This window comes from Boleophthalmus pectinirostris, unplaced genomic scaffold (assembly GCF_026225935.1).
Source record: "Boleophthalmus pectinirostris isolate CB_2022bp ecotype Guang Dong unplaced genomic scaffold, ASM2622593v1 HiC_scaffold_12, whole genome shotgun sequence".
NCBI classification, from domain to species: Eukaryota; Metazoa; Chordata; class Actinopteri; order Gobiiformes; family Gobiidae; genus Boleophthalmus; species Boleophthalmus pectinirostris.
In genome coordinates, this window is record NW_026571018.1 from 39,938,877 (window position 1) to 39,964,706 (window position 25,830).

A 25,830-nucleotide genomic window follows, 5' to 3' on the forward strand; every position below is an offset into this window, starting at 1 on the left:
CATGTTCTAGTTTCAGAGAAGAACTCAGCCTGAACCTGCAGCGTTTGTGTGTTAAAGGTCCTCAGAAGTGACTTTTGTGATCTTTAACTCATGTTCTAATGTTCCTGTCACACTCAGAGCTGGACTTGTGTTTGTTGGAGTAAATCTTTATTCTGAGTCTGTTTACATCTCCAAAACTCCAACCGCTCTGTTCCACCTCGTGATGTCATCAAGTGGTAGTTTCCAACAATTTGAACAGCTCCTTTTCCCCTTTAGTTCAGTCGAGATTGGCAACTCCAGGACTGAAATTATCCCAAATTTTTTTGTATTAAACTGTTTATTTATTTTGGGCAAGTAGAGATTTACATTTTTACAGAATAAAACGTAAATAGTTTTGAAAGTTCTAAATAAAATGACCAGTGTGTAATATTTGACAAGAGCAGGAATCTTAGGATGTTTGGATTGAATAAAAAGATGATGAGCGTTTTTTAAAAATCCAACTTTATGGATAATTCGCAAAGGTCGTTTCAACACTTCAACACAGTGTGTGAAATAAAAACCAATGAACAGTCGAACGTACAAAGGTCATGTTTCACTTTGTTTACTTTAGCAAGACTTTTGGAAATGTTTGTTTTTATGTGTAATGTCTCGTTCTAGGATCATTTACTGCCTGTTATGACTCTTTATTTTCATTTACATTTTTTATTTGGACACTTCAGTCATAATGTGTAAATCCGTGTTCATGATTCCCAAACATCGTTGTCTTGGTCAAACTCAAGTTTAATGACAAGTTATTTTTATTTACAGTTTATTACTTTTTTATTTTGTTCAACTCCTCATTTGGACTTTTACTTATGAATAGAATTGTGACGACTACAAAATATGTTGGTGTCGTTGGTAAATGCGGTAAATATTTCATTTGTGTTTATACTGAACAGTTCTGGTCCCAGGACAGACCCCTGGGGGACGCCACAAGCAGAGCCAAGGTTTCTCCATGTACAAGTACATTTAAGTGAGTAAAATCACTTTTCAACCAGTTCCCAGCTGCTCCTCTAACAGTGTCGGGGAGTAACAGATTACATGTACCAGAGTAATCAGAGTACAAATGATGAGTAACTGTATTCAGTTACAGTTACTGTTTCAGTGAGTGGGAATTGGATTACAGTTACTTTGTTAAAATAAATGGATTAAACAGAGGGATTTAACTGTTTTCACATTTTGGGCTAAATCCCCCTTTTTTTGTTCATTGCCGGAAACTAAACCAGGACTAAACCAGGACTAAACCAGGTCTAAAACCAGGACTAAACCAGGTCTAAACCAGGACTAAACCAGGTCTAAAACCAGGTCTAAAACCAGGTCTAAACCAGGTCTAAACCAGGACTAAACCAGGACTAAACCAGGACTAAACCAGGACTAAACCAGGACTAAACCAGGACTAAACCAGGACTAAATCCTGCTGTGTGGACGTGTTTCTTCGTTTTCTATCAATAATATTTTTAATTTGGTTCAGTAAAGTTTGGACTTTTTATTTTCTTTTATCAGATAAAACTTCTTATGTGAAGATTTCCTCGTCTTTGTTTCTCTACAACAAATCAAGTAATCCAAAGTAATCAGATTACATTACTCACTTTAAGTCATTTAATGGATTCTGTTACAAACTACATTCTGGTGTGTGTAATCTGTAATCTGTAGGGGATTACATTTGAAAAGTAAAGTTCCCAACACTGTCTCTAATAATATTGTTGGAGTTTGTGTCGTAATATTGAGTTATTAAAAATATCCAAGTCTTTTTTAAGGTTTATCAAAACACCAGCAGAATATTTGTTATCATCTGGAGCGTTTGTGATTCTCTTTATCACATCGATCACCGCCACAGGTGATTCTGGTGAAGCTGTGTGGAGTTTAAAAACACAGTGGAGCACTTCCTGTATCACCACACGATGACATCACCAGGTGGAACAGAGTGTTGTTTTGTGTTTGAGAGAAAAACTCGTGTTAAATCTGCAGGTTTGTGTTAAAATGAAACAAAAAACAACTGAAGAAGGTTCAACAAGTGTCAGTGTCGGGAAATTTACTTTAAAATGTAATCCCCTACAGATTACAGATTACATACTCCAAAATGTAGTTTGTAACAGAATCCATTAAATGACTTAAAGTGAGTAATGTAATCTGATTACTTTGGATTACTTGATTTGCTGTAGAGAAACAAAGACGAGGAAATCTTCACATAAGAAGTTTTATCTGATAAAAGAAAATAAAAAGTCCAAACTTTACTGAACCAAATTAAAAATATTATTGATAAAAGACGAAGAAACACGTCCACACAGCAGGATTTAGACCTGGTTTAGTCCTGGTTTAGACCTGGTTTAGTCCTGGTTTAGTCCTGGTTTAGACCTGGTTTAGACCTGGTTTAGACCTGGTTTAGTCCTGGTTTAGTCCTGGTTTAGTCCTGGTTTAGTCCTGGTTTAGACCTGGTTTAGACCTGGTTTAGTCCTGGTTTAGTTCCTGGTTTAGTTCTGGTTTAGTCCTGGTTTAGACCTGGTTTAGACCTGGTTTAGTCCTGGTTTAGACCTGGTTTAGACCAATAAACAACAAATAAACGAGGCAGTGACACAGACGAACTGATCTGATGTGAACAGACTTCATCATGTGTGTGTGTGTGTGTGTGTGTGTGTGTGTGTTTTGTGTGTGTGTGTGTGTGTGTGTGTGTGTGTGTGTGTGTGTGTGTTTGAGTCTGAATCTGTTTCAGTGAGAAACAAACTGCAGTGAAACTTTATTTAAACGTTTCTGCTTTTCTTTAGTTGGTGTTTTTTTAAAGATTATTTACGAATTTATGAGTTTTTTTTATTTCATGATGTGTCTGTGTTTGTTGTAAAAGTTGTAAAGTTGTAAAAGTTGTAAAATTTGTAAAGTTGTAAAGTTGTAAAAGTTGTAAAATTTGTAAAGTTGTAAAGTTGTAAAGTTGTAAAAAGTTGTAAAGTTGTAAAGTTGTAAAATTGTAAAACTTGTAAACTTGTAAACTTGTGTTTTTGGAGTCTGTGTTTTCACAAAACTAAAACTCGAGTCTCGATTTGATTCTAAAAGAACAAAACTTGAACAGAAGAGATTCAGTTTTTCTCACAACATCAACCTTCAGTCGACACTAAAAACACAGAGTCAAACTCCTGTGAGTCACCGGAGTCATGTCCACCGCTCCAGACGCTCTGTTCCACCTTGTGATGTCATGACGTGGTGGTTTTATCAGCTCCTTTTACTTTTAGATTTACATTTCTTCACGTCAGAACATCTGCACATGTCCAAAAGACGTTTTTAAACAGATACTTTTATACTTTTACTGAAGTAGATTTGTTGGTGTGATACTTTTACTCGAGTATTTTCAGTATCCTCCAGTTTGAGTAAAAGTTTAAAGATCGATCAGTGTCAGAGTTTCACACTTTTGTTCATCCTGCACAACGACAAACGACCACGATCATCGAGGCTGATTTTACCGCCGACTCCTCACGATTAGTCGACTAATCGTTGGTCGCAGCCTCATTTCGAGTCTCGGTGTGTGTGTGCGTGCGCGTGCGTGTTGTCGTACCTGTCCGCGAGGGTCGCGTGTGTCCCGCTCATTGGCGCCGCCGCTGCCGCTGCGCAGCTTCTACTCCCGAACCATGACGCTCCTCCACGACCCGCACGGCTCCTCCCGCGGCCCGCACGGCTCCTCCCGCGGCCCGCACGGCTCCACGCGTGTCCTCCCGCTCCACTCCCGCGTCAAACTCACAGAAAAGCGTGTCCCGTGACCGTGGGCCGCCGCGCTGCTCCGCACAGACCGCGCGCCATGAACCAGCGTCAGAAAACTCCCCGCGCTCCAAACTCTCCAGCTCAACTTTTCCGCAGCGACAGCGCGACGACACTACATCCTCTCCCCGGAAAAGTGCGTCAGACTCCGGACAGCGGCCGCACACGCCCCCCCGTGGCCCCGTGGCCCCGTGGCCCTGGTGTCCGCGCGCGGCCGTGGAAGCGGAAAAACGGTCCGAGGCGCGGAGCGGGTCAGGTCCGCCCAGAGCGCATCCTCCTCGGCGTCTGCTCGCGTCTGTGCCCCGGGCGGAGGCGCACCGAGGGGCTGGGGTGGGAAAAAGGAAATGCCCCCACCCCCCAAAAACTCCACGGATGTGCGCGAAGTGAAGAGGAAGCCCACCGCGCGCCGTGCCGCCTTCACGGCCCGCGCGTAAAAGCGGAGAGTCCAGCGGGAGCGCGCGCCCACTCTGGAGGTTTGTGTTTGTACTTTACTTAAGTCGATTCTAAAATAGATTCTTTTTACTTTTACTTGAGTACTTCTACTTTCTACTGCACTTCAGTTTGGAACAGGACGGAAAAGTAAAGGTTTTTTTATGTTTATTTTCGGCTGAGGTTGATTTATTTCAACACGTTCAGTTTGAGAAACACAAAAATACAAAAAATAAAAACAGACCGAAAAATATTTGGTTCACTTGTTTCTGTTTTAGAATCTGGAATCTCAAAATCTGTGCAAAATGTTTATTTGTTTTATTTATTATTAATTCTTGCAGTTTGACGGAGCAAATCTGAATTTTATTAAACTGTTTTATGACAATAAAGACTTTCTGTTCTATTTTATTCCACTCTATTTTATTTGATTCTATTCTATTTTATTTTATTATAATCTATTTTATTATATTCAATTTTATTGTATTCTATTTTATTCTATTTTATTATATTCTATTTTATTAAATTATATTTTATTCTAAATACTTTATAGTTTAATCACAACAACATACAATTATGAGTTTTTACAGTCGACTCGTCACGATTAGTCGATTAATCGTTGGTTAAAGCCTCATTTCAGACCCATATTATTTTACTCGAGTACTTTAGCTCCTGTTCCTGTACTTTTACTTGAGTATCACACCTGAGTATTTCTTCAGCGCTGCCAAAACCAGAGCAGAAGGACAAAGTACTGCACGTTTTACTCAAGTAAACGTACAGATACATGATTCAAATGTACTCAGTTACAAGTAAAAGTACAAATGAAAAATATTACTCAAAGTACTTTTTAAACAGGTATTTTATTTCACTCCACGATTACATGACTGGAATTATACTCAGTTACAAATGTCCCAAATCCCGTTTCCTCGTCACAAATCTGAATATTTAGACTCACTTCATTTCTCAACTGAAAACACTCTGCTCCACCTCGTGATGTCATCATGTGGTGATACAGGAAGTGCTCCAATGTGTTTTTAAACTCCACACTTCACCTTCACTAGGATCAACTGGATCATTTCAGTCCTGGAGTCACTGATCTCGACTGAACTAAAGAGAAAAGGAGCTGAGAACTTGGAAACTTCCACTTCATGACATCACCAGGTGGAGCAGTGTTTGGAGTTTTGTAGATTTAAAAGACTCAGAATAAAAATTTACTCAAACAAACACGACTCCAGCTCTGAGTGACCAGGAACATTAGAACATTACAGTTTTATTTGAGTTTGTTCATGTTCTGCTTTAAAAGTCTGAGCACAGCTCCACCTGCAGGACGCAGCAGGAAACACCAGAGTCAATTAAACCTGAAGAGAAACTGAACCAGGACCATCTGAGACTCTGGAAACAGACGACTCGTTTACTCTGTTTTTATTATTGTGTCAAAACAAGAAACTATTGAGGATTTTGAAGAACACATTTTTTTGAAAATAGTGACCAACTGTTTCTTTATTTTAGGCAAATGTCATGTCCTAGTACCTGGTCTCGTCTCGGTGTTGAAGGAGTCTGGACTTGGTCTCGTCTCGGTGTTGAAGGAGTCTGGACTTGGTCTTGTCTCGGTCTCGAGGTCTGACACTCGTCCAATGATAAAGTGGAGATAAATTTATAAAAACAATGACATATTTGTGCTGAAATAACTGTAAAATACAAATACATGTCAGAAATGACAAAGATGGTCTCGATTTGGTCTCGATGGGCCTGTGGGTCTTGGTCTTGTCTCGGTCTTGACCTTTAAAAGTCTCGCTCTTGTCCTGGTCTCAGGACCCTGTGGTCTGGGACTGGTCTTGGTCTGGATTAGTGCGTCTTGACTTCAACACGAGGCAGATCATTTCAAAAGCCTCTGAGTCGTTTGTGTGAAGTGAACTGTTGAATCCTCTCGGTGCAGGTGTCGGTTCCTGCATCAGTTCCACTGGGAACCAAAGTTCTCACGGTGAACGAGCCGAGTTCAAACCATTTACATGAACTGACGACGCGTCGTCAACAGAGATTCACCACCGAATAAAAGCCACATGAAAACAGATGAAACAATAATCATGGATCACATCATGGACACAGCGAGAGTTTGTATTTATACAAGTCATTAAGACAAGACCCTCCTGCACCCTCCTACACCCTACTGCACCCTCCTACACCCCCTCCCACACCCTACACTACACCCTCCTACACCCTCCTGCACCCTCCTGCACCCTCCTGCACCCACCTACACCCACCTGCACCACCTACACCCTCCTAGCACCCTCCTGCACCCACCTGCACCCACCTCACCCTCCTACACCCTCCTGCACACCCCTCCTGCACCTACACCCTACCCTCCTGCACCCTCCTGCACCCTCCACCCCTACCCACCTACACCCTACACCACCCACTGCACCCACCTACACCCTCAGCACCCTCACCCTCCACACCAACGGAACACAGTGACCTACTGCACCCCTGTCCTTCCTGCACCCTATTCCTATACACCCTGCACCCCTCATTATTTATGCACGCACCGAGCACCCTCCTGACACAACATGGATCAGGACTAAACCAGGCACTAAACCCGGACTACAACCGGACTAAACTAGAACTAACCAGGACTAAACCAGGACTAACCAGGACTAAACCAGGACCCAAACCAGGACTAAACCAGGTAACTAAACCAGGACTAAAACCAGGACTAAACCAGGGACTAAACCAGGACTAAACCAGGACTAAACCAGGTCTAAACCAGGTCTAAACCAGGTCTAAACCAGGACCAGGTAAACCAGGACAGGACTAAACCAGGTCTAAACCAGGACTAAACCAGGACTAAACCAGGACTAAACCAGGACTAATCTCATCATTTGAAGCGGCGTCACCCTGTACCAAGATGGCGGCTGTGTTGACGTATTCGTTGTAATAAACCTCGGTCGTCGTCACGTGATCTACAGTTCCATAAGTGTTTAAACGCTCGTGCTGTTCCTCGGCTCCGCCTCCAGGGGGCGCCGGTCCGCAGGCGCGCGCCCCTCTCCCCGTGTTGACGTCACCTCCGGTCCGCGGCGCTAGCCCCGTTAGCCTCCGTTAGCTCTTCATATAAACATTGTGACATTTTTCTGCGGTTTTTGCGCTTTTTCCTTTTCCCCGCAGCGCGCGCCACGGTCCGGCGCAAACACAGCGTCATGTCCGCCCAGACTGCGCCGCCACGACCCGCCCCGAGCCTTTAAAGAGTCTGTGAGCGTCAAACGGTGAGAGGTCCGGTGCTAACGGTGCTAACGGTGCTAACGGTCTGATAAAAGATCAAAGTTTGTTTCTTTGCGCGAATAAACTGAACTTTTACCACCGCGATCAAAGTCTGCGTTTATCTGAGTCTGTGCACGAAAATAAACAGTTTAATCAGAGTGAGAAGATTTTAAAATGATAAACTGAAACTCACCGGGTTTAATTCATTTAAATAAAACAAAAACAAAAAACCCGAGAAAAATATAAAAAATACAGACGTGATAAACAAATTGAAATGTTTGATCCTCTGATTTAGTCCAGAAACAGACCTGGTTCAGTCCTGGTTTAGACCTGGTTTAGTCCAGACCTGGTTTAGACCTGGTTTAGTCCTGTTTTAGACCTGGTTTAGTCCTGGTTTAGTCCTGGTTTAGTCCTGGTTTAGTCCTGGTTTAGTCCTGGTTTAGACCTGGTTTATTCCTGACCTGGTTTAGTCCTGGTTTAGTCCTGGTTTAGTCCTGGTTTAGTCCTGGTTTAGTCCTGGTTAGACCTGGTTTAGTCCTGGTTTAGGTCCTGGTTTAGACCTGGTTTAGTCCTGGTTTAGTCCTGGTTTAGACCTGGTTTAGACCTGGTTTAGACCTGGTTTAGTCCTGGTTTAGACCTGGTTTAGACCTGGTTTAGTCCTGGTTTAGTCCTGGTTTTAGACCTGGTTTAGACCTGGTTTAGTCCTGGTTTAGACCTGGTTTAGTCCTGGTTTTAGACCTGGTTTAGTCCTGGTTTAGACCTAGTTTAGACCTGGTTTAGTCCTGGTTTAGACCTGGTTTAGACCTGGTTTAGTAGTCCTGGTTTAGAGACCTGGTTTAGTCCTGGTTTAGTCCTGGTTTAGACCTGGTTTAGACCTGGTTTAGTCCTGGTTTAGAGACCTGGTTTAGTTGGTTAGAGTCCTGGTTTAGTCCTGGTTTAGTCCTGGTTTAGACCTGGTTTAGTCCTGGTTTAGTCCTGGTTTAGTCCAGTCCCAGTGTGTGATCTTTGTGTTTCTTCAGTCCATGATCCAGTTGGAGAAGCCTGTGTTTCCAGGGACGATGCCTGTGGTGTGGCCCACCATCCTGGACCTGGGCAGGGACGAGTGCAAACGCATCCTCCGCAAACTGGGTAAGACTGACACCTACACCCACCTACACCCACCTACACCCACCTACACCCACCTACATCCACCTACACCCCACCTACGCCCACCTACACCCACCTACATCCACCTACACCCACCTACACCCACCTACACCCCACCTACACCCACCTACATACCCACCTACACCCACCTACGCCCACCTACACACCCACCTACACCCACCCACCTACCTACCCACCTACGCCCACCTACCCCACTACCCCCCACCTACACCCACCCCACCTACGCCACCTACTACCACCTACACTACACCACCTACACCACCTACCCACCTACATCCACCTACACCCCACCTACACCCCACCTACGCCACCTACTACACCCCACCTACCTACCACCTACACCACTACATCCACCTACCCACCTACCTACCCCCCACCTACACCCACCTACGCCCACCTACACCCACCTACGCCACCTACACCTACCCACCTACTACCCACCTACCCCCCACCTACATCCACCTACGCCCACCTACCTACCCACTCACCTCCTACCTACCCCACCTACACCCACCACCTACACCCACCTACACCCACCTACACCCACCTACACCCCACCTACACCCACCTACGCCCACCTACATCCCACCTACGCCCACCTACACCCACCTACACCCACCTACACCCACCTACACCCACCTACACCCACCTACACCACCTACGCCCACCTACGCCCACCTACATCCACCTACACCCACCTACCCCCACCTACATCCACCTACGCCCACCTACCCACCTACACCTACACCCACCTACGCCCACCTACACCCACCTACGCCACCTACGGCCCCTACCTACATCCACCTACACCCACCTACACCCACCTACATCCCACCTACCCCACCTACCCCACCTACATCCACCTACGCTACACCTACCCCCCACCTACACCCACCTACCCCACCTACGCCCACCTACGTCCCACCTACCCCCCCACCTACATCCACCTACGCCCACCTACGCTCACCTACGTCCACCTACATCCACCTACATCCACCTACCCCCCACCTACACCCACCTACACCACCTACGCCCACCTACGCTCCACCTACCCCCACCTACCCACCACCTACCCCACCTACGCCCACCTACCCCACCTACACCTACACCCACCTACACCCACCTACGCTACCCCACCTACGTCCACCTACATCCACCTACACCCACCTACCCCCCACCTACCACCTACACCCACCTACCCCCACCTACGCCCACCTACGTCCACCTACCCACCTACCCACCTACATCCACCTACGCCCACCTACACCTCACCCACTACGCCACCTACACCACCTACATCCACCTACACCCACCTACACCCACCTACACCCCACCTACGCCCACCTACGCTCACCTACCCCCCACCTACCCCCACCTACACCCCCACCTACGCCCACCTACCCCACCTACAACCCACCTACACCACCTACGTCCACCTACGCCACCTACACCACCTACCCCACCTACACCCCCCACCTACGCCCACCTACACCCACCCCACCTACACCCACCTACACCCACCTACGCTCACCTACGTCCACCTACCTACACCTACACCTACCCACCTACACCCACCTACCCCCCACCTACGCCCACCTACGTCCACCTACCCCACCCACCTACGCCCACCCTACCCACCACCTACACCCCACCTACACCCACCTACACCTCACCTACGCTCACCTACGTCCACCTACATCCACCTACGCCCACCTACGTCCACCTACACCCACCTACACCCACCTACACCCACCTACGCCGATTTATATCATGGGCCAAATTTGGCCCCCAGGCCTGAGTTTGACATATCTCAATCAATCAATCAATCAACAACTTTATTAATCCCAAAGGGCAGTTCAGTTGGCACATCTCTGGTCACACACAATATATAAATATAAATAATAAAGAAAAAGAAAGACAGACATTAGACGTTCAAACCTCAGAGCATCAGGGACACAGGAACTAATTCACTTTCCTAAATCCTTACGGCAGAAGAAGAAAAGATTTGGTGTAGTGGTTGGTCTTTTGCTGTGGGGCGACACAGCGCCTCCCAGAGGACATCTTCATGAACTGTGAGTGCAGGACATGGTCAGTCTGGCTCAGTTTGGCCTTAGTCTTTTGTACATCTGCTTTAGACTGACTCAGGGTGAGAAGAGGGAGTCTCAAGAGTCCTGCTACTTCAATACAAATATTACTGAAGTAGAAGTAAAAGTTTGTTGCTGGAAAAGTACTCAGTGATTCTGCACTGACAGAATATGTTCATATTTATTTATATATATATATATGTTCCTGCCTGTGTGTGTGTTTCAGAGCTGGAGGCGTACGCTGGGGTCATCAGCGCCTTGAGGGCCCAGGGAGACCTGACGAAGGACAAGAAGGACCTGCTGGGAGAACTCACCAAGATCCTGGGGTACCTGCTCTTTAACACTGTGATCGATTTGTGACTCCTGATTGTGACGTTTTAAATCACAATGCTGATCTAAAACGACTTCATAAAGAAACAAACACGACGACTTCAGCATTAGAAAACTGTGAGCTGACGTGGTCGTAAACATCATGACAACAAAGCGCCGCAGACTGTGGGCTCCTCCTGTGGAGCTGCACGTCAAACTAGACCAGAGCGTTTTTACATTTGGACCAAAATGGAATCATGCAGGTCACAGGCCACCTCCAGAAAGTTACATAATATAACTTTTAAAGGCCCATATCATGTTATTTTCTGTTCTAATGTTGTTTCCTCGTCACAAAACAAAACACAACCCCAGCGGAAAGTTCCAATGTTTCCCCAGAGGAAACATTGGAACTTTGGAACATTAGAACATGACTTGAAGCTCACAGGGGGCAGTACTGAGCTCTGTGGTTTATGTACAGCAGGGGGCAGTACTGAGCTCTGTGGTTTATGTACAGCAGGGGGCAGTACTGAGCTCTGTGGTTTATGTACAGCAGGGGGCAGTACTGAGCTCTGTGGTTTCAGCCGTCGTCTGATGATTTTTTTTTTCCTTTGTCAGGATTTCCACAGAGCGTCATCGCGCTGAGGTCCGCAGAGCTGTGAACGATGAACGCCTCACCACCATCGCCTACCAGTGAGTCCACGCACACACAGACCTACACACACAGACCTATACACACACAGACCTATACACACACACAGGCCTATACACACACAGACCTATACACACACACACATACACACACACAGACCTATACACACACACAGACCTATACACACACATATACACACACACAGACCTATACACACACACACACACACACAGACCTATACACACACACACAGACACACACACACAGCCTATACACACACACACACACACACACACACAGGCCTATACACACACACAGACCTATACACACACACAGACCTATACACACACACAGACCTATACACACACACAGGCCTATACACACACACACACATATACACACACACAGGCCTATACACACACACACAGGCCTATACCTATACACACACACACACACAGGCCTATACACACACACATATACACACACACACAGGCCTATACACACACACACACACACACACACAGGCCTATACACACACAGACCTATACACACACACACACACAGACACACACATATACACACACACACACACACACACACAGGCCTATACACACACTATACACACACACACACACACACACACACACACATACACACACACACACACACACACACAGGCCTATATACACACATATACACACTACACACACACACCTATACACACACACACACACACACTATACACACACACACTATACACACACACAGGCCTAGACACACACACAGGCCTACACACACACACATAGTACCATAGTATAGTATCATATCAGAGTATCATAGCAACCAAAGAGCCAATCAGGTGCTTAGCAACGCTGTCAATCAAACCTGTTACTAATGGGAACGAACGCGTCTGATTGGTCTGATATTTATGTTCAGATCTTGATTTACGGAGAAAATAATGTAATAAAACCATGATCACGTAGAGCAGGTTAATATGAACATTTAAAGTCCAAAGTGAGGAGTGTGACAGCTGCAGATACAGAGAAAAGGGCCACGCTTTTTCAGTACAGAGTGAACTGGAGCCAGAGTCCATGGAGCCTGAAGTGCGTCCGCGCTCACTTCCTGTTTGTAGCGTTAGCGTTAGCTTTGACGCGTGTGTTCTGTTGTTCCCTCGCAGCATGTCGGGCCCGAACAGCTCGTCGGAGTGGTCGATAGAGGGGCGGCGCCTGGTCCCGCTCATGCCGCGGCTCGTGCCTCAGACGGCGTTCACCGTCTCCGCCAACGCCGTGGCCAGCGCCACCGCCAACCAGAACGCCACGCTGCTGCTTCCCGCGCAGACGGGAAACAAAGAAGGTGGGTCACGTCTTCACCGGCGTTTGACAGACGCAGTGACGTCACGCTGGGGGTGTTCTACGTGTGTCTCTATGGTGGAATGTTCAGCGGTTACCACGGAGACACAATGCAAACATGAGAAAACACTGCCTGTGATCAGTACGAGTGTTCACGGTCCTGTTTAGGCGTTTAGGCGTCATCAACGTTTCCTGATGGTGTGATGCTAACTAGAGCCCGACCGATATATCGGTTGGCCGATATTATCGGCCAATATGGGCACCTGGAGACATATCGGCTATCGGCCGATATACTTGCTGATATGGGCCGATATTTCACGTGGGCATGTTATACCTCGTTATAAAGCTTAGACTCTCTACATTATGTTCATTTAATCCAATTTACAGACAGATAAATGTCCTAATATGTGACTCCACATCAGTATTTATCTGCGGTGTAATTTGTCTGTGTGTGTGTGTCCGTACTGTCCCTGAACACACCACAGAGTCACGTCACTTCACTCGCGTGTGTTTGTTTACACCCGCAGCCGTGCGCAACATTGAGATTATTTCTTTTTTCGGACAATCGGTTTGAGTCTGGATTAAAAGGACATTTATTAGTGCAGATTTGTGATGTGGGAGGAGCCTGTGTGATGTGGGAGGAGCCTGTGTGAGCGGTGAGTGTTGGAAATACATCGACTTTGAAGCTAGTTTAGGTTTTGTTAGCGATTAGCTGCTGTAGCTCCCGCACATAAACAGGCTGTTTTCTATTGGTCTATTGTAAAGTGTTTATATTGGCCGTATATTTGTTACTGGACCAGTATTGATATGTAAATGAGCTGTGAATAGACGTGTGAATGATCCACATTTATGCATATAATTAATTACCGCTTTGCGCAGCATTTACGGCTAAAGGCTAATAGCGATAGTTTACTAGCTAGGAGTTATGGGTCAGTCGAAGCGGCTCTTAGATTCGGCTCTTTGAAGCGAACAACGGGAGCCTGCTTCTTATTGGGAGCCGTGTTTTCTCTTTTTCTCACTTTTTCTCTTCATGCCGCATGTCGACCCGTAGTTTGACAGCAGCAGCGGCTAAAAACGAAACTTTCAGAAATCTGCGTGTGCATAGGATAAAAAAAGTGCATATTTGGCTGCAGTTCAGCATAAAATGAATAAACCAGGACTAATCTTGGGCTCGAGTGCAGGAGAGAGATAGAAACCGAGTCCCGACACTCAGTCCTGGTTCAGTTCTGGTTTAGTCCTGCTTGCAACAAAACAATCTCAAGAGTCGCTTGGGAGCCGAAAGAGCCAGCTGCTTTAGTGAGCCGAGCCAAAAGAGCCGGTTCTCCAAAAAAAAACAAAAAAAACTGGAATACCCATCACTAGTAGCTAGAATGTGATGCAAAAATGCCATTAGGCCAAACTACTGTCTGTAAATATGATGTAAAGAGTCAAAATAACAATAAATGTTTCCTAAATAAACCCAATTTAAAATCCACTAGAGCCAAACCTAAGTTTTTTAATCAATTCAAGATTTACAGTGAATTTTTACATCACTAAATATATCGGTGATTATATCGGCTATCGGCAGCTCCAACTTCCATTATATCGGTTTCATATCGGCCACAACAAAATCCATATCGGTCGGGCTCTAATGCTAACTGAGGCACTGCTCTGTCTGAAGCTCTGTAAAGGGCCGTTCACACCAAAGCGTCAAAAAACACCTTGACGTCTCTACTTGGAGCCTTTGCATCTGAGTTTAGGCGCCACCGACGCTTTGACACCGTGGACGAACGGGACAAAAATACTTGACGTGCGTCCGTTGTCCTGGAAACAAGAGCCCGGTCCTGGTCTTTTCCCGAAACAATGTCAGACCAGACTGAGAGACTTTAGTGTTTTTATCACATAAAACATCAGCGGAGGAAATCGACTCGACGACTGGAGCCAGTTTATATTTATACTCCACTAATGACACTGGATCAGTCCTGGTCTAGTCCTGGTCTAATACCGGTCTAGTCCTGGTCTAATACCGGTCTAGTCCTGGTCTAATACCGGTCTAGTCCTGGTCTAATACCGGTCTAGTCCTGGTCTAATACCGTCTAGTCCTGGTCTAATACCGGTCTAGTCGTGGTTTAGTCTCAGTCTATTCAGGGTCTAGTCTCGGTCTAGTCCTGGTTTAGTCCCGGTCCAGTCCTGGTTTCGTCCCGGTCCAGTCCTGGTTTCGTCCTGGTCCAGTCCTGGTTTAGTCCCGGTCCAGTCCTGGTTTAGTCCCGGTCCGGTCCTGGTGTAGTCCTGGTGATCGTCTCGGTGATTGTGGTGTATATATTTATGTTCCGTTCATGTTTGTGGTTCTCGTTCTGGTTCTGGGGATTTTCTTCCTGATAAGAACGTCGCTGCGTCTCTGGATACTCGTCCCTGATTGGTAAAAGTTGACGCTGACACCTTGGACGCGCGTCTCGACCGCTGATGCCAAAACGCTCAAGACGCGCCACGTCTACGCCAGATTCGCGCCGCGCTGACGCCAAAGATGCGCCGCAAAAACGCAGGAGGCTCTAGTCGCGCGTCCACATCGACTTTACACAGAAACTGGACGATTTGACGCTTTGGTGTGAACGAACCTTTAGACTTTATCATATTTTTCAGACTATAAAGTGCTCCGTATTATAAGGCACATTAAGCAAAACAAAACAGTCAGATAAGTCCAAATTTCCTCAGCTCATTTACAGAAACTTCACATTCAACAGCAGTAACACAAAAAATACTGAACCACTCAATTTTTCACTTCATTCCTCTTCCACAAATCCATCAGACTCTACATCTTCAGTGTCTGAGTTTTGGGCGATTTCGGCGTCAAGCCCGGATCCTCTTGTCGTTATCCGAGTCTCGTCGCTGTTACTTCTCTGTTCAGTGATGATTCGGTCTTCGTGAAGCACGGACGACACTTGAGGCTGATCCCTGAGCCCAAGTGTCCACGATCCATCGGCAGATCGTGGTGTAACTCGCCTGGCATCGCCTCCCTGACTTGGTGAATGTGTTTTACTCCACGAAGTCCAGCGGCCGTAATGCTCAGACAATCCATCAAGCGGTGCGACTTTATAGTTTTACTAAAGTCTTACTAAAACATTTTGACAGATTTTTGAGCGCCATGTACCACAGAAAATCTGTTCGAGGTCAATAACACAACCAGAAGTTAGGTGTACTGTTGATTTATGAGAAAATTAAAGGATTTTAAGTGTGACTTTTAGTCCGAAAAAAACGAATCTGACCTTTATTTGAACATAATCTGACCATAAAAGAGCTGACTTAGCTGACTTTTTTGATTTTTTTTTTTCTTGAGTTTTCAGACATTTAAAAACTCACCAGCTTGTGTTTGCTCATGTGTGCATTGTGTCTCCATGGTAACTGCTGAACATTCCGTTATAGAGCTACACGTAGGACACCTCCAGCGTAACGTCACTTCACGCAGGTTTCAGTAGGTCTGTTAGTCGCTCACAGGAGGTTGAGTACGTGTGTGTGTGTGTGTGTTTGTGTTTCAGTGGTGGTGTGTTACTCGTACACCAGCACCACAGGGACCCCCAGCTGTGCCACGGCCTCGGGCGCCGTGATCGGGGCCACGGTCAAGTCCCCCCGGCCCCCCAGCCCCTCCTCCAACGTGGTGGTGCTGCCCAGCGGAAGCACCGTCTACGTCAAGAGTGAGTCGCGCTGATGAGTCGCGCTGACGAGTCGCGCTGACGAGTCGCACTGACGAGTCGCGCTGACGAGTCGCACTGACACACTCCAGCTGCAACAATACAGTTTTCCCACTATTTGATATTTTCATACATTTTAAGATGCAAAAAAAAATCTCATGTATTTTTTTCTCCTAATGAGTAAAATATAAAAACACTATGATATTAATGAAAAAAACACACACACACAGAGTACACACACTGGTGCACAGCTGGAGTTTATTTCTGAAGTGTTTAGTTCATTTTTCTTCAGTGAAAATCAGAGCTCAGACTGTTTTAAATTTGATAATAAACCAGTCGACTCTTCACACAGAATGTAGAGACACTATAAGACTATCAGACCCTCCTGCAGAGACAGTACGAGGCTCCTCCCACTCTGCCCCCTCCAGCAGGGACAGTACGTAGATGCACCAACACCAGGATCATATCAGGACACCAGGATCCGACGATTCAATACTATATCGAAAATCGTTGCATCATAGTAAGGAGGGAATAACCCACGTCACACAGTACGTAAGATAAACATTTTACATATATTGATCTGAAGATAAAAAATGTTTAGGACAGACAGGAAACATATTAATGACGATTCTTAAAAAGGTTTTGAGTGTTTCTCGAAAGTAATGAAACGTGTGATTCACCTAAGAGCAGGAGGTGAGGAAAAGTGTATTTACAATAACAAAACACACACACGAAAATGTGTTTTTACTCTGTTGTCTGTGTGTATCTCAGGTGTGTAACTGTTGTGTTGTGTGTATATCAGTTGTGTGTATATCAGTTGTGTGTAACTGTTGTGTTGTGTGTATATCAGTTGTGTGTATATCAGTTGTGTGTAACTGTTGTGTGTATATCAGTTGTGTGTAACTGTTGTGTTGTGTGTATATCAGTTGTGTGTAACTGTTGTGTGTATATCAGTTGTGTGTAACTGTTGTGTGTGTATCAGTTGTGTGTAACTGTTGTGTGTATATCAGTTGTGTGTAACTGTTGTGTGTATATCAGTTGTGTGTAACTCTTGTGTTGTGTGTATATCAGTTGTGTGTAACTCTTGCGTTGTGTGTATATCAGTTGTGTGTAACTCTTGCGTTGTGTGTATATCAGTTGTGTGTAACTCTTGTGTTGTGTGTATATCAGTTGTGTGTAACTCTTGTGTTGTGTGTATATCAGTTGTGTGTAACTCTTGTGTTGTGTGTATATCAGTTGTGTGTAACTCTTGCGTTGTGTGTATATCAGTTGTGTGTAACTCTTGCGGTGTGTGTATATCAGTTGTGTGTAACTCTTGTGTTGTGTGTATATCAGTTGTGTGTAACTCTTGTGTTGTGTGTATATCAATTGTGTGTAACTGTTGTGTGTATATCAGTTGTGTGTAACTGTTGTGTTGCTGCAGGTGTGAGCTGCTCTGATGAAGAGGAGAAGCCTCGTAAGCGCAGAAGAACCAGCTCGTCCGGTTCTCCGCCCGTCGTCCTGAAGGAGGTGTCCAAAGTGTCTCCTCCTCCTTCCAAGAGCATCAGCGTGCCCGTCAGCGCCAGCCCCAAGATGGGCACCATCATGCAGAGCATTGCGAACTCCCTGCCACCGCACCTGTCCCCTGTCAAGATCACCTTCACCAAACCCACCATCCAGACCACCAACGCCACCACGCAGAAGGTCAGTCCCCTAAACTCACCAACACTGCCACCACGCAGAAGGTCAGTCCCCTAAACTCACCAACACCGCCACCATGCAGAAGGTCAGTCCCCAAAACTCCCCAACGCCACCACGCAGAAGGTCAGTCCCCTAAACTCACCAACACCGCCACCACGCAGAAGGTCAGTCCCCAAAACTCCCCAATGCCACCACGCAGAAGGTCAGTCCCCAAAACTCCCCAATGCCACCATGCAGAAGGTCAGTCCCCAAAACTCACCAATGCGTCACCACACAGAAGGTCAGTCCCCAAAACTCACCAACACCACCACACAGAAGGTCAGCCTCACATTGTGACATCACTCAGTGTGAGATGAGTCTTAGCTGTAGAAAAAGGAGCAAAGACGAGCTTTAAGCGTAGAACGGGTTTGAAGTTTTGACCTTTTGCGTTGCAGGTGATCATCGTGACCACGTCCCCCAGCTCCGGCTTCGTCCCCAACATCCTGTCCAAGTCCCACGCCCACAACAGCGCCGCCATGTCCAAGCTGAGCTCGTCGGCCGCGCTGACCCCGCCCTCGCACAAACAGACCGTCGTCTTCCCCGCCAGCTCCAGCCCCTCCCACACCATCGCCGTGACGACCGTGGTCTCCTCCTCCCCCTCCGTGCTCATGTCCACCGTGGCTCCATGTGAGTTTCCTCTGGCAGGTTTAGTCCAAACTTAGAGTTCATCTAAACCTCGAGTCAGTCGTCGTGGAAACGTACTATAAGAACCTGACCTGGTCCAGTACAGGTTTATACCGCGTTTGACTGCATGTCGGTGGTGGATAAATCCGAGTCAGTTCTCCCGACATTCGTTGTAGAGAAAGTTTAATCTTTATTTTGTTTGTTAGTAATCCCAGATACAGTCTGTAGAAGCACATTTGGGACAGACTCCATAGAACTCACTAGAGCTACATCCGAATCTCAAAGAACTCAACCCTCTGAACCCTGAGGGAGTCAACGTCTTAAAGGGTCCATCTCATGCAAAATTAACTTCTCAGATCTTTCTACCTTCTAAGAGTGATGTGTGGGCCTTGGATTTGTCACTGAAGTGGTTTTTCGATTGATTCGGCTTTTTTTTTAACAAATTGCAGCGTATTTCTGCCGCCCTCCCACGTGACAACGAACTAAAGCTGCTACAACGATGACGTGGCAGATTCACCTATGACACAAACACCCGCCTCCACCGCCTCCACCCCGTCCTGCTCATTGTTCTACACTGCAGTGAACACGATATAATAAGTTGATCTACTAGTGTTTATTAATACTTTACCAATCAGTAATGTTCAGTTGATGTGGACGCGGTGCTTGATAGGGCTGGTATCATTACGAAGTTGCCGATATGATACATACCTCGATACACAGGCCACGATACGATACATATCTCAATACACTGCCCTTTCGATTCGATATGATATATTTCAAATCGATTTGATACAGTTCAATAAAAAACAAAGGCTAAATCATGGCTGTGATACTAAAAGTCTTTGTTAAACCACTTCTTGTGCAAAGTTCATATGAAACACAAACATTTTAATCATCAAAACAGTGCAAATGTCAAATGTGTCACATAAATGAATTTCCTTTCACTCCACAAGCAACAAAACTGTAGCTCTGTAACAAAATAATTTAGTAAAACCCACCTAAAAATACTCTTGGTGATATATCGATACGTTAGCTCACGATATCGATACTATATCATCACATTAAACAATACAATATATCGATATTCCGATATTTTTGCACACCCTTAGTGCTTGAGCTTCGTGCTCCTCAAAGTCCTCGTCCAATTCCGGGTCCAACACGTGCGGCTGAACGCGCTGTGTCTCCATGATGAATAAAAGTTTATTCCTGCCGCTGTCAGGGTCACGCCTGTCTCCCCCTCCCTCCCTGACACGGCGGAGGAAGGGCGGCTCACTCGTCGCCTACGTCACGTTTGGAGGGCGGAGCCTGTGCTTTCTCAGGAGGGGCGGGGGGAGGAGCGATAGTCGGACTTTCATAGTTCCTGATCTGTGGCGGTGAATTACTTGGCAGCGCACAGACCTCGACACAGAGCCATAAATCAAAAGTCAAGAGTAGACGCAGAAGTATAATTCAGTCGTAAGTCCAGTCGCTGTTTCCTTTAAGTTTTGTTCTTTCTTCTCTTGACGGTTGTGGATTAATTGTTTATGAAGAATGTTTATCTTTTTGTGTTGGTTGAAGATTTGGTGATGGAGCAGATTTATGAAGCTGCTGGAGAATACGACACATTTACACACACACACTTTACACACACACACTTACACACACATTTACACACACATACACACACATTTACATACTTACACACATTTACACATAAAACCATTAACCAGAAGTTCCACAAACCTACATCGAGACACTTCAGACGTCGTGAAAAGCTCTTTTGTCCATCACAGTTTTCTAACACTGAAGTCGTCGCACTTGTGTCTTTATGAAGTCGTTTTAGTTCAGTATTTTGATTTAAAATGTTCTAAATTTAACTCTAACCGGCGCCGTCAGAACCACAGACACACAAATGCACACATGTCGTCTTCTTCTTCTGACTCTGGCCTCTGTGCTCGTTCCCGCAGCGGTGCCCTCTGCTGGCGTGAAGGTGGCGGCGGCGCGTCTGCCCTCCCCCAAGACCCTGGTGGGCGCTCCCTCTCAGATCCTCGCCCAGCTGCCCAAACAGCAGCCCCCCAAACCGCTGCAGCAGAGCCCCCCCGTGGGCAGCGCCAGCGTCAGCCAGAGCCCGGGCACCAGCGCCTCCCCGGGAGCCAAACCCACCATCCAGATCAAACAGGAGTCAGGTACGGCAGGGCACAGGGCACAGGGAGGGCATAGGGCGAGGGGAGGGGCAAGGGGAGGGGCAAGGGGCGGGCACAGGGCAAGGGGAGGGGGGAGGGGAGGGGCAAGGGGAGGGGCGAGGGGAGGGCACAGAGCGATGGGGAGACCACCTCACATTGATGTGAATTCCTCACAACACCGACCTGAGTTCCTCACAACACCGACCTGAGCTCCTCACAACACCGACCTGAGCTCCTCACAACACCGACCTGAGCTCCTCTCAACACCGACCTGAGCTCCTCACAACACCGACCTGAGCTCCTCACAACACCGACCTGAGCCCCTCACAACACCGACCTGAGCCCCTCTCAACACCGACCTGAGCCCCTCACAACACCGACCTGAGCCCCTCACAACACCGACCTGAGTTCCTCACAACACCGACCTGAGCCCCTCACAACACCGACCTGAGCCCCTCACAACACTGACCTGACTGAGTTCCTCACCCTGACCTGAGTTCCTCACCCTGACCTGAGCCCCTCACCCTGACCTGAGTTCCTCACCCTGACCTGAGTTCCTCACCCTGACCTGAGTTCCTCACCCTGACCTGAGCCCCTCACCCTGACCTGAGCCCCTCACCCTGACCTGAGTTCCTCACCCTGACCTGAGCCCCTCACTGACCTGAGTTCGTGTGTGTCAGGAGTGAAGATCATCACGCAGCAGGTTCAGCCGTCGAAGATTCTTCCCAAACCGTCTGTGGCTCTGTCCAGCAGCAGCTCCTCCCCCATCATGGTCGTCAGCAGCAACGGCGCCATCATGACCACCAAGCTGGTCACGCAGCCCACGGGTGAGACGCCGCCGACGCCACGACACCGACGCCGCTGCTCTGCATGGATGTCTATGGTGGAAAGTTCAGCTGTTACCACGGAGACACAACGCACACTTTAACAAACCTGACTTTAGATCGTCTGGAAACTCGAGCTGAAATACAAAAGTGATGATGTAACAGTGCGCCTTGTGTCTCCATGGTAACAGCTGAACATTCCACCATAGACATCCACACAGAACACCCCCAGCGTGACGTCGCGGCTCAGTATCAGCGGTGCGACTCTAATCTGATGTGGGTTTGTTGTTCAGCCTCACAGGCGACGTACACGCGGCCGACCGTGAGCCCGAGCCTCGGCGCCAGGCTCTCGGCGTCGGGGGGCGGGGCCACGTACGTGAAGACCACCAGCGGCAGCATCATCACCGTCGTGCCCAAGTCTCTCGCCACGCTGGGGGGGAAGATCATCAGCAGCAACATCGTGTCCGGTGAGGAGCCTGCCGCACACGATATCGATACTGAATCAACACACGATACGATACTGAATCAACACACGATATCGATACTGAATCAGCACACGATATCGATACTGAATCAACACACGATATCGATACTGAATCAGCACACGATATCGATACTGAATCAGCACACGATACGATACTGAATCAGCACACGATATCGATACTGAATCAGCACATGAAACGATACGATATTTAGATACTTTTGCAAACCACGAGTGTTAAAGTTTTGTCTGGAAGAGACGGCAGTGAACATGAAACGATTCTTCTACGGCTCTTTTTCATTCATTTCTTGTACGTTTAATATTATGACACTGTTCATGTCTTTTTATAATTTATGAATTAAATGAACAAACAAATACTGTATAAAATATAAAAGAAATGTTTAATGCCGTACTGTGGAACATTCCAGACAAAGTAATAACATTTCTAGTTTCACCAGAAAAGTTGCACATTTGCCACGTTTACATGAGTTTTAATTCTGAATAAAAATAATTTAATTCTGAATAAAAATGAAAAGCCGGGAGCAGGTGAAGTTTGTGTTTTCTTCACAAAGACGTAAATCCGTTGGCGTCTCTGTCCAATCAGAACCTTCTCCCCAAACGCTGAGACACTTTAAATAAAAAACATTTCACCAGTTTAACACGAAAACAACAATTCAATAGAGACTGACCGATATATCGGTTGGCAGATATTATCGGCTGATATGATTGCTTATAGGGGCCGATATTTCGCGTGGGCACGTGATACGTCGTTATAAATCTTAGACTCTCTACATTCTGTTCATTTAATCCACTTTACAGACAGATTAATGTCCATCAGTACGGAGTCATTTGTCTGTGTGTGTCGTACTGTCCCTGAACACACCACAGAGTCGCAGAGTTACATCCGCAGACATAGATCCATGTGCGCAACACTGAGATTATTTTCTTTATACGGACAATCGGTGTGAGTCTGGATTAAAAGGACATTTATTAGTTCAGACTTGTGATGTGGGAGGAGCCTGTGTGAGGCTGAGTGTTGAAATATGTCGACTATTTGTTATTGATTTTCTGCTGTGTCTCTCACATAAACAGTCTGTTTTCTATTGGTCTATTGTAAAGTGATTATATTGGTCGTATATTTGTTACTGGACCTGCACTGATGTAAATGAGCTGTGAATAGACGTGTGAATTATGACATTTGCTCATATAATTAATTACCGCGGCGCGCAGCATTTACGGCTAAAGGCTAATAGCGCTAGATTCTTTACTAGCTTGTAGTGATGAGTCGGTCGTGAACGGAGCAGCTCTTTGAAGCGAACGATTGGGAGTCGTGTTTTCTCTTTCTCTCACTTTCTTTCTCTTTACGTCACGCGCAGACTCGTGGGAGTTGGACAGCGGTGCGAAACCTGCGTGTGCATAGGACAGAAAAAACGTGCATATTTGGCTGTAGGCAAGTTTATTTGTACAGCACAATTCGTACACAAAGTAATTCAAAGTGCTTTACAGAACAAGAAATACATTAAAATCATAATAAAAACAAATCAAAACATAAATAATCATAAATCATGTAGTTCAGCATAAAATAAATAAACCAGGACTAATCTTAGGCACGAGATGGAGACCGAGTCCCGACACTCAGTCCTGGTTCAGTTCTGGTTTAGTCCTGCTTGCAACAAAACAATCTGAAGAGCCGCTTGGGAGCCGAAAGAACCAGCAGCTTTTAGTGAGCCGAGCCAAAAGAGCCGGTTCTCTAAAAAGAACTGGAATCCCCATCACTAGTGTCTAGAATGTGATGCAAAAATGTCATTAGGCCGAACTTCTGTCTGTAAATATGATGTAAAGAGTCAGAATAACAATAAATGTTTCGTAAATAAACCCAATTTAAAATCCACTTGAGCCAAACCAAAGTTTTTTAAACAATTCAACATTTACAGTGAATTTTTACCTCACTAAATATATCGGCGATTATATCGGCAGCTCCAACTCCCATTATATCGGCCACAGCAAAATCCATATCGGTCGGGCTCTACAATTCAACTTTATTATTTACATGGAAACGACAAGAGAAGATTTGAATTTTGAAGTGTTTAATTCAGAATTAAAAAAACACTGTGTAAACATGGCTTTAAAATAAATTCATAATGTTTCGTCTAGAATGTTGTGATGTCGTTTGAAGCTGTGGATTCATCTACAGCCCAAAACTCCATAATGTTTACAGTATGTGTATGTGTACAGTATAATAACAGCTCTGTGTTGTGTTGTGACTGAAGGCACCACCACGAAGATCACCACCATCCCCATGACGTCCAAACCCAACGTGATCGTGGTGCAGAAGACCACGGGGAAAGGAGCCACCATCCAGGGTCTGCCGGGCAAGAACGTGGTCACGACTCTGCTCAACGCCGGGGTCAGTCACGCTTCAACACGCCGCTCTCCTCTCATCTGTGTCTTTGTGTGTGTAGTGCAGTTTCCTCATCACAGACACACCTGGAGATGTGTTTCAGAGCTGTTCACGTGAAAACCACCACTTCATGACATCACGAGGTTGAACAGAGCGTTTGGAGATGTAGACAGACTAATAATGAAGAGTTACTTAAGTCAGCTCCAGGTCTGTTTTTCACACTTTTAAACAGCACAAACCTGGAAATTACCAGAGGTTTGGGACCCGCAAGTCGTGACTTGGACTCGAGTCAGACTTGAGTCACTATTTTTAGGACTTGAGACTTGACTTGGACTTGAAGCTCAGTGAACTGGGACTTGGACTTAAACCCTGTGACTTGAGAAGACTTTGTGCTTCTCCTAAAAAAAAAAAAATCAATGTTTTATAAAATACTTTTCTCTTTACAGTTGATAAATGTGGAGCTGAATTTTAAAGAAACAAACTGGAACATGTCCCTCCCACTTCTGTTTGGTACTTTGGATGGAATTGAAGTACAGTGATACTCAAAAGTACTACAATAATATAAAGTACAACACAGGGAACTACAGAACATGATCTGTCCACTTTTAAATCTGAATTCTTTCTGTTCTGACTTTTAAAAAAGAAAAATGTGCATTTCTACAACTCTTATATAAATATACCATGACTTTTCGAGTACAGTTTAGGTTAAAATTCATGTAAATAGCAAATATCTACAGACTTGAAATGACTTGAAGCTCAAAGCAGACGACTTGGACTTGGGCTTAAGGTAGAGTGACCAGACGTCGCTGTTTCCCCGGGACAGTCCCACTTTTGTCCCAGAAGATTTATACAAAACCACTGATTTGTCCCAGTTTATATAAGAAATGTCCCAGAGTCTCTATTTTGGACCAATCTGATCCTGCAACAGTAAAGAGAGACAAACTGACATTTATTTGGGT

General features: G+C 45.9%; 1 protein-coding gene across 1 annotated transcript in view; it reads left to right on the top strand.

The window, feature by feature from the left end:
* Positions 1-7,211: 7,211 nt before the first annotated feature.
* Positions 7,212-25,830, top strand: part of emsy (EMSY transcriptional repressor, BRCA2 interacting) — a 55,332-nt gene continuing 36,713 nt past the window's right edge. Inside the window, 12 exon segments of the mRNA XM_055149004.1 lie at positions 7,212-7,442; positions 8,457-8,565; positions 10,915-11,014; positions 11,613-11,687; positions 12,824-12,999; positions 16,508-16,663; positions 18,084-18,343; positions 18,775-19,006; positions 20,950-21,168; positions 21,846-21,992; positions 22,283-22,456; positions 24,741-24,877. Of these exon segments, the coding sequence (XP_055004979.1) occupies positions 8,460-8,565; positions 10,915-11,014; positions 11,613-11,687; positions 12,824-12,999; positions 16,508-16,663; positions 18,084-18,343; positions 18,775-19,006; positions 20,950-21,168; positions 21,846-21,992; positions 22,283-22,456; positions 24,741-24,877 (1,782 nt within the window). The 5' untranslated portion in view covers positions 7,212-7,442; positions 8,457-8,459.